At 52.9% G+C, this 14,417-nt stretch overlaps 1 protein-coding gene across 1 annotated transcript in view; it reads right to left on the bottom strand.

The window, feature by feature from the left end:
* Window positions 1–10,070: 10,070 nt before the first annotated feature.
* The window catches only part of PAX7 (paired box 7), a 143,531-nt gene continuing 139,184 nt past the window's right edge, over window positions 10,071–14,417 (bottom strand). The window contains exon 10 of the mRNA XM_014530639.1: window positions 10,071–10,994. Within this exon, the coding sequence (XP_014386125.1) occupies window positions 10,879–10,994 (116 nt within the window). The 3' untranslated portion in view covers window positions 10,071–10,878. The remainder of the gene's footprint in view (window positions 10,995–14,417) is intronic.

Below are 14,417 nucleotides of genomic sequence, written 5' to 3'. Positions count from 1 at the left end.
TGGGTCTCTTGCAGCAAAACGTACAACTGTGAGCGCCCCATGCCACGCGGACAGGGTTCGCACGCACTTGGCATATAGCAGCTGCCCAGATGTTCAACTTCTTCTCCTTTCACTGGGGTGGATTCCATGGTCATTGCTGGACCCTGGTTAGAAGCACCTACTGCCCATCTTTTAGCCCAGCCCATGCATTCATTCACTCATCATTCATTCATTCATTCATTCATCCTTCCCACAATTTCCAAGCAACCTGGATTCTCTCTCTCTTTTTTCTAGGGGTGCTAACACAGTCCCCCACTACCACAGCACACAGTGGAGTTTCCCCCATTTGAGGGAATCGCAGGGGTCAGCACATCCGGAGTGCCATGAATGAGCCTCGTCCTGGGAAAACCACCTTGGTGATCATGGCCTCTACCCTGCCAGGTTAGTGTTCCCTGGGCTCTCTCTTCATTCCAGCCTTCCTCCGGTGAAGGAGAAGGAGAGCCTGCGCTGGAACCCAGGCTGAGTGTCCTCTGGTGAGCGACTTCCTGGGCCTCTCTTCCCCGACCGGAAGATGGAGCTCATAGCTCCCCGCTCCCTCTCAGGATGTGCAGGACTCAGAGACGGTGTGTGGCAAATGCCCCATCACCTGCAGAGAGGTGCACGATTGTTATCTATGGATCTACCTTTCCCAGGAGTTAGGTGAGGGAGGACTTGCTGGAGGCCATGTGGCTAAAAGTGACCCAGTTGAGTGTAACACCAATGCTTGGTGTTTGTGTCCAACTCCCCCAAATCCCTGTGTTGAGGCCCTAACCCCCTAATGCCGTGGTCAGCAAACTGCGGCTGGCGAGCCACATCGGCTTTTTGGCCCCTTGAGTGTGGCTCTTCCTAAGCCTTAGGAGTACCCTAATTAAGTTAATAACAATGTACCTACCTATATAGTTTAAGTTTAAAAAATGTGGCTCTCAAAAGAAATTTCAATCATTGTACTGTTGATATTTGGCTCTGTTGACTAATGAGTTTGCCGACCACTGCCCTAATGCAATGGTATTTGGGTGGCGGGGTGGGGGGCTTTGGCAGGTCGTTATAATGCTTGGTGTTTGTGTCCAACTCCCCCAAATCCCTGTGTTGAGGCCCTAACCCTGCAATATGATGGTATTTGGAGGCGGGGAGGGGGGTGCGCTTTGGCAAGTAGTTACAGGCAGGTAAGTCCATGGCCAAACAAATAATGAATGAATGGATGTATGGGAAGGGCCTGGGCTGGGAATTCAGAGACCTGGCCTCTAATGATGGTTGTCTAGAACTTTGGACAACCCCCCTTGTCCTCTCTGAGCCTTTGTTCTCAATGTTTGTTGGGATAAATTCTCCCATAAAGTAGGCATGGTTACACCCATTTTATAGATGAAGAAAAAGAGTCTTGGGGGGGCTAAGTCCCATGCCCAGGCCACCCACTGGTAAGGGCGAGGGCTAGGATTTGAGCACTGGCCCATCTGTTCCAAAGCCCACACACTTCCCTACGCTTCCACCCTGAATGTGCTTCCTAGCCCAGACCCCTGACTGATCTCCAGGTTGGGCCAGTGGCACATCCAGCTGCTGTCAGAATCCCCGCCTGGGGCCACTCATTCTGCAGAACCCTCCATGCCCCAGGACCTGGCCCCTCCTAATCACAGTGCACCTGATTGAAATGGGCCACATCCACTGCCTTCTGCAAAGAACCAGATCTACTGCGATGCGGGTAAAGAGAGGAAAATTCCACTCGTTTAGTGAGTCCAGGCTCAGTGTATAATGCTAACAAGCATTCCTACCATAAAAGGGCCTATGGTCACATAAGACTGTGAAACACAGAGCTAAAGAAAGTTAAATTGATTTCTTTATTCCGTGATCTCTTTTAGTCTTCCCAACTCTCTTGGAGGCTGGTAGCATCATTATGCCAGCTTTGCAGGTGACGAGACAACCAAGTCCTCAGACAAGTGTAGACCACCTGCCCACAGTTAGCCAGGGGTGGCACTGGTGTTGGAACACAGGCGTTTACTCTCTTAAAACATATACAGATCATGTATCTAAAAAACCTGGCTACAGGCTGGCCTCAAGCCTGGCTTCACAAAGAAGGGTTCTGTAGGCTCCAGAGGGTGTGGCCACGCCCATGGTCTCAGGGAATCCAGCAACCCCTACCCCAACTCTCGCCTAAGCCCTTCTGCCTGAGAATGCTCCTACTCATGCCAATTTATCCAAAGTTGCTCCTGATAACCCACAAACCTCATACTGATCCCCACCCTGGCTTTCCGCTCTAGGAGGCCTGCTCTCCATAGACAACTGACAGGCCTGGGGGAGGGAGCTGCATGGCTTCACACGCACCAGGGAGGTAATTGCTTATCGGTCAGCAGTGTAGCCCTGGAAGTAAAAGAGGTAGAACCAGGCAGAGGATCCTTTTGTGTTTTTGCTAAATTTCCTGAATAATGGGTCCCGGTAATTGCTTATCGGTCAGCAGTGTAGCCCTGGAAGTGAGAGAGGTAGAACCAGGAGAGGATCCTTTTGTGTTTTTGGTAAATTTCCTGAATAATGGGTCCCAATTCTTTTAAAAATATATTTTTATTGATTTCAGAGATGAAAGGAGAGGGAGAGAGAGATAGAAACATCAATGATGAGAGAAAATCATTGATTGGCTCCTTCCTGCATGCCCCCTACTGGGGATCAAGCCCACAATTGGGCATGTGCCCTGATCGAGAATCAAACTGTGACCTCCTGGTTCATGGGTCAACGCTCAACCACTGAGCCACACTGGCTGGGCAATGGGCCCAAATTCTTTACTCCCCTGTCATAGACATACATACCCTTTCCATGCCTTGAGATGGGTGTGATAGACTTGCCCAACTTTTGACTTGGGGCTTGACCATTAGACTTGCCTTGGTCAATGAGATGTCACTGAATCTGACCAGAGAAGCAGCTGGAAATGGGGCTTCGAATGGGACCCCCACAATGCCTTCAGGACTCTAGTGATCTTTAGTCATGACCCAGTAGCCACACTCTTCATGGGCCCCCAGAACAAATATTGTCAGACCTACAAGCTTAAAACTGAGCTGCCCATCTATATTAGTTTTCTGTTGCTGCATAACCAATTGCCACTAACTTAGCAGCTTAGAACAACCCATTCATCATCTCACCGTTTCTGTAGCTCAGAAGTCTAGGCTTAGCACATCAGGGTCCTCTGCTCAGGTGTCATCAGACTGAAACCAAGGTCTTGACTGAGATCTCATCTGAAAGCTTGACTGGGGAAGACTCTGTTTTCAAGCCCATTCAGGGTGTTGGCAGAAATCAGGTTTTTGTGTAGGACTAAATCCCTGCTTTTTTGCTGGCTGTTGGGCAAGGGTCACTCTTCACTTCCTAGAGGGTGTCCCCACACCCTAGTGGTGGCCCTCTTACAACATAGCAAGCAGCTTACATTTTTATAGGCGGCAGGAGACTCTCACTCCAGGCTGCTGTGATGGTGTCTCATGGAACGTGAAGCAATCACGACCAGGACTATCCCATCCCCTTTGCTAGATAGTGTAACCATGTCCAGGTAGTGGCCATCCCACCATATTCACAGATCCTGCCCCCACTCAAGGGCAGTGGACTAGATCAGGAGTATGCAGCAGGGGATGGAAATCTTGGTGGACATCATAGAGTTCTGCCTACTACACCACCCAAAAGTAGATTAGCCTAAACCATGGTCAACCTACAAACTTGGGAAGGTGAGAATGAATGCTTATTATAGGCCACTGAGGTTTGAGGTTATTATTCTTACACAGCGTTGCTCTGGTATTGGCTGTCTGATACACTTTAAGAAGCAGTCTTCCTCATTCACACAGTGTCCTAGCTCCCTGGCGAGGAGGAAGCTTGCTATGAAGGACAGGGCACTGGGACCAGTCAGGTCTGGGTTTGACTCTACTCCTCCTAGTGGGGGGCCCTTGAGCCAGTTACTTCACTTCTCTGGGTCCATGTCCTCCTCTGTGTAGTGGGAACCACAATGCCTATCTCACCTGGCTGTTGGAAGTAATAACTAAAATAATGGATGAGGACAACGTGGAATACAGTAGGCACCATAAATGTAGTGTCTTTTCTTTATGAAGTTCATATTTCTAGTCAACATGCCCATGTCTTCAGAGAATGAATGTGGTATGAATTCTGGGTGTGGCCACTGCTGATTCCCATGGGTTGCCTGGCTGGTCACTCATTCCAGATGAGAGGGTGGCCTGCAGGGCTCTCTGACCCTGGGTGGGCTCTCGGCTTGAGCCACATTGTGGAAGGCAGCCCTGCTGGTTTCTATGGGGTAGAGGCCGTGGGCATCCACTCTCCAGAACTTTAATTTTAAAATGTGACAATGGTCGCCCTGTTTTGGAGAGCGCAGTCTCTCCCACTAACCAGCTGTGTGAGCTAGGGGAGGTAACTTCAACCTTCTGACCCTTGCTTCCTTCCCCCTACGTTACAGGTAAGATTCCCACTCCACAGGGTCATTATGCTGATGATCTGACAAAAGGCATATCCCTGGGCCCATTACTGGAGTCCCGAGGTGGTGTTCTCCTTCCTCAGAGCGGAGACTGTCTACACCTGTTCTTTTGGTGCTACTCCCTGCCCCGCCCTGCTTCCCAGGCCCTTCACAGAGAGGAGCGCAGGGCAGGTGCTAAGGGTATTTTTGGTGCTGAATTCACGCCTTTAGTCTCATTTGATTCTCGTGAGTCTGTGTAGGTGGGCGTGGAGGCCCTAAAGGCTGTCCCCCCAGTCCCACCTCCCGCCCCCCAGGCACGGGATGGATGACACTTCCCTTCTCTTTTCAAGTTCAATGTGACCACATGACTTGCTTTGGCCAAGGAAGGGTGAGCAGAGGTGTCCCAGGTCACTTGGGAAAGAAGCTTCAGGGGTCAGTGCCGATTTACCACCCTTCTCTTTCCTTCTGATACCAGCGACCGGCAGTGCTTGAGATGATGCCTATTCTCTGTCGACTGACAATAATGAATGGAGGGTGTGATTCTGGGAGCTGTACTCTCAAAAGGACCAGATATTCTAGACCAGTGATGGCGAACCTTTTGAGCTCAGCGTGTTAGCATTTTGAAAAACCCTAACTTAACTCTGGTGCCGTGTCACATATAGAAATTTTTTGGTATTTGCAACCATAGTAAAACAAAGACTTATATTTTGATATTTATTTTATATATTTAAATGCCATTTAACAAAGAAAAATCAACAAAAAAATGAGTTCGCGTGTCACCTCTGGCACGCGTGTCATAGGTTCGCCATCACTGTTCTAGACTCAACTCGGCAACAGATGGGATTATACTCAGAAGCCCCCATCTCTCTGTCTGTGTGTCCCTCCTCATCTCTGTGGCTCCACTTACCTCCTCCTTCAGGAGCCTCTACCCTCCACTAGTAAATCTTGTTCAGGGAAAGGCTGTGAAACTCATCCACCATGAGGTGTGCCCGGGCAATGAGACCAGGAACAGACTGCTATGTTACGCAGCATTGTTATGACAATAGCTGGCTGATACACTTGTCTATCCAATACCCATTCTTTTCTATTCCTTTAGAGGTAAACTGATTTTATTCTGGGCAGTAGTGTGCCTGGGCAGAAGACTATTTCTCAGCTTTTCATGGGGTGTAAGCAAAGGTTTTTGAGTGGGACTCCTAGGAAAGCTCCCTAAGAGGGGGTCAGAGAGCTCGCTGGGGGCCGCCAAAGGTCAGGGAGCTCCTTGGTATCATACACTCAGCACCCAATATGTTGAGGTGCCTTCCAGCAGTGGTGTTGGACCCCTCTGCATCATCCAGGCACTCTCTGCACTGCTTCAAGACCAGCCTTTGGCTCAGTTTATTGTCATGGTAACCTAGAAGATGCTTAGAGATCATCTAGCCTGCTTTTAAAAAAATACACAGAATTAGGGTCTGAGACGGGGAGAAGATTGTCTCGGGATCCATAGCAAGTCATATGCAGAGCTAAGAGTAGAACTTGATTAGTTCTTCACTCTCCCTCATACCTTCCTTCCTTGAGTGATGGCTGCCTGGTTGGGGTGGGGGGAGGGGTAACAGACTTGGGGTGGAATGTGGCTGGGAGCCCTGGTTCTGACAGCAGCTGCCTGGAATTCACAGGGGCTGGAACAGAGCTCGTCACACTGCAGGGACTCTATCTGGAGGCGGGTGCTGGGGCAGCCCTCCCCTTGGTCTCAGACCCTGGGTGCTGCCCTGGAGAACTGGGCTGGGTTGAATGGACCAGGTCCACAGGAACACCTTATGAACCCTTCTTGTATCATTTTTCCCAACTACTGCCCCACCACACCCCTTCCTGTTCAGGTCATCCAGGTAAACCAGCATCCTGCAATGACATGGGGACCCTGGAATGACATGAGGACCCTGGAATGACATGGGGACCCTGGTTTAGAGCCAGGGGAGCATACGTGAGTAGACGCTACTGATCCTGGGCCAGATGCTCTTTGCTGGGCCAGCACACCTTTCCTCTAACTGGTATGAATGTTGTTGCTAAGGGCTCATTGCCACACCTTTCTCTGGAGAACTGGCCTCAGCCCATAGGAGCCATTGTAACCAGAGATGCTGAGGTGCCTAGTAAGTCCTTTACCCACCCACCCCCATCCCCAGGGACAGCCAACAGCCAATGAATGACAGATACTGGGGAACAAAAGGCCAGTCCCTGGTCTCATGGTCAGACTAACTCTGTGCTACAATTCACGCCCAGAGCTCCCTGCAGTATTAGGATGAAGCAAGACGACTCCAGTTAAACCTCCCTCTTTGCTCATTCCCTCCCCTGCCCTCTCTTGCTTTCTTCACTCCCTTATGGGTCTCTCTTGAGGGCTCTCCTTCAATAAGTCACCTGCCCAGGAGCCCTCCCATCAGCCTCCGTTTCTACGGCAAGATGGACGCTTCTGAGCTCTCACCCCCACATGTGTCCTAGGAGACGGCCAAGAGGGTTCTAAGCTGAGCAGCAGCAGAAGTAGGTCATGGTGAAGAGAACGGAGGCTTTCCCAGGGAGGTGCTTAGCAACAGGATCCATCGATCAAATATTGACGAGGTATCCACTGTGTATCCAGCAGCTGCTTGACATTGGGGGGCCCGGTGGGGTGTGAAAGAAACGTAGCTCCTAGCCTGACCCTCTAAATTACGTCAAAGCACTTGGGTCTCTGTTAGGGCAGTCGCATAATGGCGATCAAGTGAGCACAAGGAACCTTGCAAATGCTTTTAATTTCTTTTAATGTAGAACAGTTACGCCTGAGTTACAGAGGAAGCGCTTACAAGCAGGTAGTTAAAGCGAATGCCGGGTTCTCTTTCTAGTCTACTACTCCATATAGCTGAATAAATTATGGTGCGATTATATTTAAACACACATCCTCGCGTCCACACGCACACCCCACGCACACGCCCATGCACACACGCTCACTTCCACTTGGAGGAAAATGGCTGCGAGTCAAACATGGATGCAACCAAGTTGCAGTTACTAGGAAGGAGGAACGATCTGAGTGCCGCGTAGATTGTTCCCAAGCAGGGGACCGGCCACCTTACAGTTGGCAGAGAATGCATTGGATGTGCCGTGTCTCTGAGCATTTCATGATGGCGGCTGGAGACCCCCCATTTGGTCTGGGTTTGGTGCCTCTGCAGGAGGGGAGGAGAGAAGATCCATCGACCTCAAAAAGCGTCCAAGAGTGAAGGGCGCATTTGGGAGCTTGGGGGGAAACTCCATCTGAGAGGGGCCCCAGAGGAAGTCCTTTTGGGGCAATCATGGAGTTTCGCCAAGTTCCACAATGCACAGCACAGGATGCTTCACCAGCTCCATGGACACGCTGGACTTGAGAGGCCAAAGCCTGGGACCTTCCTGTCCTCAAGCCACCGCCAGACCGGACATCCGCTCTCTGTTTTCTTCTGGGCCAACCTCTCTTCATCCTTCCCTTCTCTCTCATCCCCCCCACCCCCCCTCTTCTCCTCCATGTTCCTCTGGCAAAAGAACGGCAAAGGTAAATCAAGTAAAATATACGAGTATAAAAGCGTAGCTTGGTTCTTACACATTGGCTTTTTTTTTTTCCAAAGCAAGAGAGAAATACCGAACGGGAAAATAAAGCAATAAACATGAAAGAACCCAAGAGAGCCTGGAATGTATACTTTGAAACACACGATATGCAGATATATCCCTACAGATGGTCCCTGGTACTAGCACGACATACACTGTGGGGTTTCTTTCCTGTTGGATATATATTTATAGATAGAAAAGTCAACTTCCTATAGACGACAGCACATCACCACGTTTCCAACTAATGTACAATGAGCTCCGGAGAGGGGCCGCCCGTAGGTAGGGCCACCAGCGACGTGTGAGAAGCTGGAGGACACATCTCTTATTTTGCTACAGACTATTCAGAGGGATGGAGGGGGGTCGCTTCTGGGCTGGCCTAGCCGCTGGGGTTCAGGCTGTGGTCAACCCTCGAGAGTTTGAGGCCTTGTCCCTCTCATCCCACACCACCTCTCTGGTGACGTTGTGAGCTGCCAACCCAAGACTGAATTTTCTACACCGAGTTGGCTAAGCAAAGCCATGAGTGAGCTTTTAGGGAAAAGCTGTCTGGGCCAAGGTCTCTTTCTGAGGGGAGTGGGCACCTGGGGGAGTAAGTCCCATTTTCTACACCAAGATGGTGGCTTGGGAGAACTCCAGAGAAGCCGAGCGTAATGAGAAATCATTTGGTTTGTTCCCGTTTCATCACAGGGGGCAGAGATTTGGATTGGTCCCAGCATTGGAATGTCACCTGCCTGGCATCCCTGCGCCTGGGCGACGTAGGGCATAAAGAGGCTCAGGTGATTCCTGAGCCAGGTCTCCAGGAGGAAGGAGGGACCAGTCAAGGAATGTGGGTGAAGATTGTGGTCGAAGGAAGAGCTGCTTCCTGCTGGGAGAGCTACAGACGCGTGGACTGGGTCACCAAGGGTACAACAGTCCTCCTTCTGTCCAGAGCTTAACGAGCCAGAAGTCTGCTACAGCGGATGCTCCAGTTGAAACCTGGGCTGAGCTGGATGGGCCGCACACGTCTGGGTGTCTGCTGCTACTGAAGAGTCTGTGTGTCCCCAACTACTAGCAAGTTCCTCCAAGCCCGAGATACGAGCCCCCTGGCCTGGTCCAGGACAGGCGTCACATGACTGCGTCTGAAGCTGAGAAACAGGTGAGCATCTTTCACGGAGGTGACGCCCATGCGGGAGAGTGTCCCAGCTCCCCCGAGGGAGGAACTCAGCTCAACTCCCAACGCAGCAGCCCGTCCCTTTCGGAATGTCTTGTTGGCTGAGGGCAAGACATGGGGTGAGCAAAGAGGTGGCCTCGTGTGCCCCAAGGGGGACAAGCAATTTGGTCCAGTCTTTGTGGAGTCAGTGCCGTGCCTCCCATCACAGAGCCTCTTACCCAGCAGCACCTGAGAAAGGTGATCCAAGCGTAGATGACGATGGTGCTGATGGCGAAGATGAATATAATTTTGATAAATAGGTGAAGGTGGTGAAAGTTCCAAGGGTGGTGTAGCCTGGGGCTTAAGCCATTCCCCCAGGGTCTCAACTCTAAAGAGCAGGAGCTGGAGGGAGCCACTGGCGTGGCCAAGGAAGGTGGCCCCCTCTGCCCGGGGGTGGCGGTTTGAAGATTGGCCACATCTGTCCCTGCACAGCTGTGCTGGATCAGGAGACAGAGGCCTCTTGGCCGAGAGTGACTCAACACGGAAAGATGCCACTCTGGGTGGGGCAGGGTCATGTCCACTCGCCCCCCAAATGCCAAGGGGAATCGGTGGCCTTGTCTGTGGGACAGCAGTCCCTGTGGGCCCAAGGACCCTGCTCCAGAGCTGCAGGGGAGCCCCCTGCACCCAGCAGCCTAAAGGGACTCGCCGGGGGTGGAGGCCCCTCCTAGGAGATGAGCACGCAGGACGGGCTCCGGTCTCTGCGGAGGCTTCGTGTGGAACCAAAGCTACATAGCGCCGAGGTTTGCTGCCCAGAAGCAGAGGCACCCCAGTTACCAACCCCCTTCTGAGCCTGCCCTACGCCTCCTGCTCATGGGTCCTCAAGACTTCATTCCCTCCTTCTCCTCACCGCCCACCCCCCTACAGTGAATGGGAAAACTCAGGCTCCCCAGGCCCCACGTGGGGTGGCACAGTGGGAACTTGGGCTTCAGTAGAAGAGCCGGCTGCTTCTGGCTGCCTCACTGGTGCCTTGTATCTTGGGCTGGTCGCTGCTGACCCATACTCATATGGCCACACCCCTGGTTAAGTCTCTTCCTGGTTTTCCCAATCTCCCTGCTTGGGCTAGATTCCCCCTGACACCCAAGCGAGGTGTGCGGGGAGGAACCCAAAGTCAGACTTCCTGGGCAATTCCCCTGGGAAAACCCAGGGCTGGGTTCCCTCTCTGCTGGAGTCGCATCACCCAGAGGAGGGATGGGCTGGGGTTCTGACCCTGGGCCAGAGACCCACCTGGAGGGTCTGGCTCCCAGCACTTCCAGCGGAGAGTGGCCGTGAGCTCCTCCACCTCCGGCCAGGGTACCCACCGGCCCTCATCCCAGACCCCACCCTCCTCTGGGTGCTCATGGTGCCCTATGCAGGGCGAGCCTCCATCTCTGGGCCTCAGATGGCACAGGGGCCCCACAGTGACAGGGTTTGACTGGGACAAGGCTGTGGGCTGACCAGGAACCCCCCTGGGGACAAAGTAAAGGGGCAGACGCCGAGGTGGGGGTCACGCTAGGCCCCCAGCACAGGTGCATGCGAGGCTGGCTGCACGCCTCCAGAGGGCTGGCTATCACAAGGGAATGGGCTCCTTTCCTGGCTTCCTGGGACCCCAGGGCAATGAGGGGACTGAGGCTGGGAGGTTCAGGGACCAGTAAGGGTGAAGCTGGGCCTTGGGCTGGGGCAAGTCGCCCCAGGGGCCCTAGTAGGCTTGGCCGGTCTCCACGGGCAGGAGTCCCAGCACAGCAGAGTGCTCCCCGAGCTTCATGCGGCGCTGTGTGGAGAGGCTCACGTTTTTGGCCAGGTAATCAACAGCAGCTGGAAAAAAAGAAAAGAAACTCCTAGAAATTATAGTTATTTTTCCCTATTCTTTTATCTGTCCCATATCGATCCATTAAGCCATCCACCCACATATATATCCACCCATTCATTTATCCATACATCAGTTTGTCCATCCATCCATCCAGCCATTATCCACCCATCCATCTCTGCATAAAGCTCTTTCACCTCCGCTCCAATCATTCAGAAAATATTAACACTAAATAAAAACACAGCTCTCACGTGGGTTCTGTAGGGAAATCCAGAGGATAGCCACATTGTTGAGTGAAGGACCAGTCCCTCTTTCTGTACAGATCCCTTCTAGGGGGGGTGCCCAGTGAGTCCCACGGAGCCCAGGTAGTAAGGAGGGCAAGGTCCTTCTGCCTCCTTTGGCCCTGAGCCCAGCTCATGGATGAGGCAAAGCAAGGCCACTTACTCAAAACTCAAAGCAGTTTTTGCGGGTGAGCTGAGGGGTCCAGGCAGGGGAGGAGGCAGGGCCCTGACATGCAGGAAGCCGAGACCTTTAGTCTTATCAATTCTGGTCACCCAGGGGAGAGGGGGGAGAGTTTGAAGGTGTGTGTGTGTGTGTGTGTGTGCACAGTGGAAATAAGAAACTTGGAGAAGTAGCAATGGGCATGAACATGAATGCTCACACAAGTAGTACTTGCATATGCGCACCCACATTCACACAGATGTGGTTGAGTTGTGTGCACCTGCATGAGTAGAACAACAGTGGGGATGCTTATGCATGTGCAGGTAACTGTACAGGTGAGTTCCACCTGGGCCAGGTACATGTGTCGGAGTATGTGTGTGTGCACAGGTCTGACCACTAGGCCTGCATGCGCACATGTTGTCTTGACTGTATTAACTGTACCGGCCTGAGGCTACGGCAGAAATCAGCCCTGACCAAATGATTTGACTGGCATGTGAGCACTGCCTCCTGAGCTGCCGCTTCCCGAGCCGGCATCCGCGGCTGTGGCCCATCCAGCCCCTGGGATCTCTCAAGTTCAGAGGTCAGAGGAAGATGGAAAGATGGCTGCACTAGGAAGCACGAGGCTCTGCCCACCACCGGCTTCTTCACCTGCCTGAAGAGGGACCCTGTAACTCTACATGCCTCCCCAAAGTTGAGGGCTCCTGCCTGGGGTAGGTGGGCGGAGCTGGGAGGTGATGGGGCCTTTGAGCTAGAGGAGGCCATATGGCCTAGGGCAGGGGTGGGCAAACTTTTTGACTCGAGGGCCACAGTGGGTTCTTAAACTGGACCGGAGGGCCGGAACAAAAGCATGGATGGAGTGTTTGTGTGAACTAATATAAATTCAAAGTAAACATCATTACATAAAAGGGTACGGTCTTTTTTTTTTTTTAGTTTTCTTAATTTCAAACGGGCCGTAGTTTGCCCATGGCTGGCCTAGGGGGTCAAATGGCCGAGGTCCCAATCCTGGGCCTGCCAATTTTGAGGGTGTCATTGTGGGCGCCCCACTTCACCTATGCAAGCCTGTTTCCTGGTCTGTTAAATGGGGACAGTAACACAGCCAGGCTGAAGAGGTGAGAGAACTGAGTGGGAACGTGCCTGTAAAGGGGTTAGTTAGCACTGTGCCTGGCACACAGCGAGCTCAGCAGACATGGGCCTGCAGACTGGAATTTAGTGATCAGATGTGACCTTTGATGGGGCAACAGGGAAAGTGGGCAATTTGGAGCCCAACCGCCTCCTGTTCACGTGGCTTCGGGCAGATCACTGTGCTGGTGCAGGCCTGTTTCCTCGTCTATAACATGGAAAGAACAACTCTGCCTTCTCCAGGGCTGTTATGAGAACCTTGTGAGATAAGGTGCTTTAAGAGGCTGGGCAGAGAGGGCACTAACGAATGTGCTAATGCCCTGGGCCCTCTGAGCGGCTGGACCCTGTGCCCCTCGGCTTCCCAGCTCCAGGGCCGGCACTGAGCTGCTGGGTCGCCCCCGAGGTCACGCAGCCTTTACGCTCCCAGCTGGTCAGCAGAAGTGCCAGTGGCCACCTGTCCTGCTGGGTCTGCCCCTTGCTCTGAGTGGGCCTGGGACAGGCTCCCATCTCTGGCCCCTGTGACTCTGGCCACACCATCTCTGCTGCTCAGAGCCCCTCTTAGCTGGGCTCCAGGGCGAGCCCTCTGAGGAGGTCTACCTCAGAGTCACGATGGGAACAGCAGGAGGAGGAGCTAACATTTACCTGAGTTGCTCCTGCTCTAAGCAGCTCATGAAGCCTTATCATCCCCATGTTACAGATGGAACTGAGGCCCTTCCCTGAAAGATCACATAGCTCCTAAGTTGTGGAGGCAGGATTCAAACCCAGGCTGTCTACTGCAAGCTCCTATCTACCACCCCCCGCCCCTTCCCCAACATCACCCAGCGCCTCCTATAGAACAGCTCCGGTACGTGCACAGCAGTTTAGAGCGTATGAGGCACACCCCAGATCCTGCGTGGCCCCACTTCTCACTCCAGGAAATGTACGAGTCTATTCCAAGGGCACGAGGCCCAGTCGGGTGACGTTGCCCGAGTCTCCAAAGGCTCTGCCTCCGCCTCCATATTCCACATCACGCTGACCTCTGATGCCAGCCTCCCTGGCTCCTCCTGAGGACGGGGCGGGAAGGTCTGGCTTCGACAACAGTGATGAGAACAACAAAGCGAGAGCCCTCACAGGTGAGCACCTACTATGTGCTAGGCGGACATGATCTCACTGAGTTCTTTCAACAGCCCATGCTTTAGGTCTGGCTCTCCCCATTTTACAAAGGTGGAAACTGAGGCACAGAAAGATTGCTGGCCCAGAATCACCCACAGCATGTGAGATGGCAGAGGCCGAATCTGTCCTGTTTGCACCTCTGGTCTCTGTTACTTCCTCTTTAGCTTCTCCCAGTTACCAGCCATGGCCCAGCACACAGTAGGAGCTTCCCTAGGCCCCGTCAAGGTGAGCAAGGAAACATGGAGAAGCCAAACTTTACTGATGACCCAGCCAACTTCAAGGGCACCCATAACACCGCACGGCCTGCCGCTCCCTGGGGTCCAGCCTGGGCCGGTGAGGGCAGGGCTGTGGCATTTCTCATTACGGCTTCTGTCAGCGGCCCTCCCTGTCCCTCTGTCTCTCCGTGTCTCCCCTTCTCTGCCCGGTACCCACGCTTGGGCTCTAAACGTCTCAAATTAGATTAATCGGGAGTTGGCAGGAGATGTGGCTGTGATGCCAACCCGTAAACAAATCTCAGCCGTCAGCATCTTGTCAGCCCGCGGCCCCAGAGGAGGACCCTTCCAGACACAAACTCTTATTAGACTTGTCAGATCTATTAAAATTCTCTTCACACTTCTGCGTTCTATCAGCCCCATCATTAGGACGGCCCTGGCCTCTGGGAACACCGGGGCCATATTAATCTGCCGTGTGCCCTGTCCCTGTCCCCTGCCCCCCTACCC

Source organism: Myotis brandtii, unplaced genomic scaffold (assembly GCF_000412655.1).
Source record: "Myotis brandtii unplaced genomic scaffold, ASM41265v1 scaffold754, whole genome shotgun sequence".
NCBI lineage: Eukaryota > Metazoa > Chordata > Mammalia > Chiroptera > Vespertilionidae > Myotis > Myotis brandtii.
Note: the sequence above shows the minus strand (reverse complement) of the source record. Positions and strands in the feature narration are given on the sequence as shown.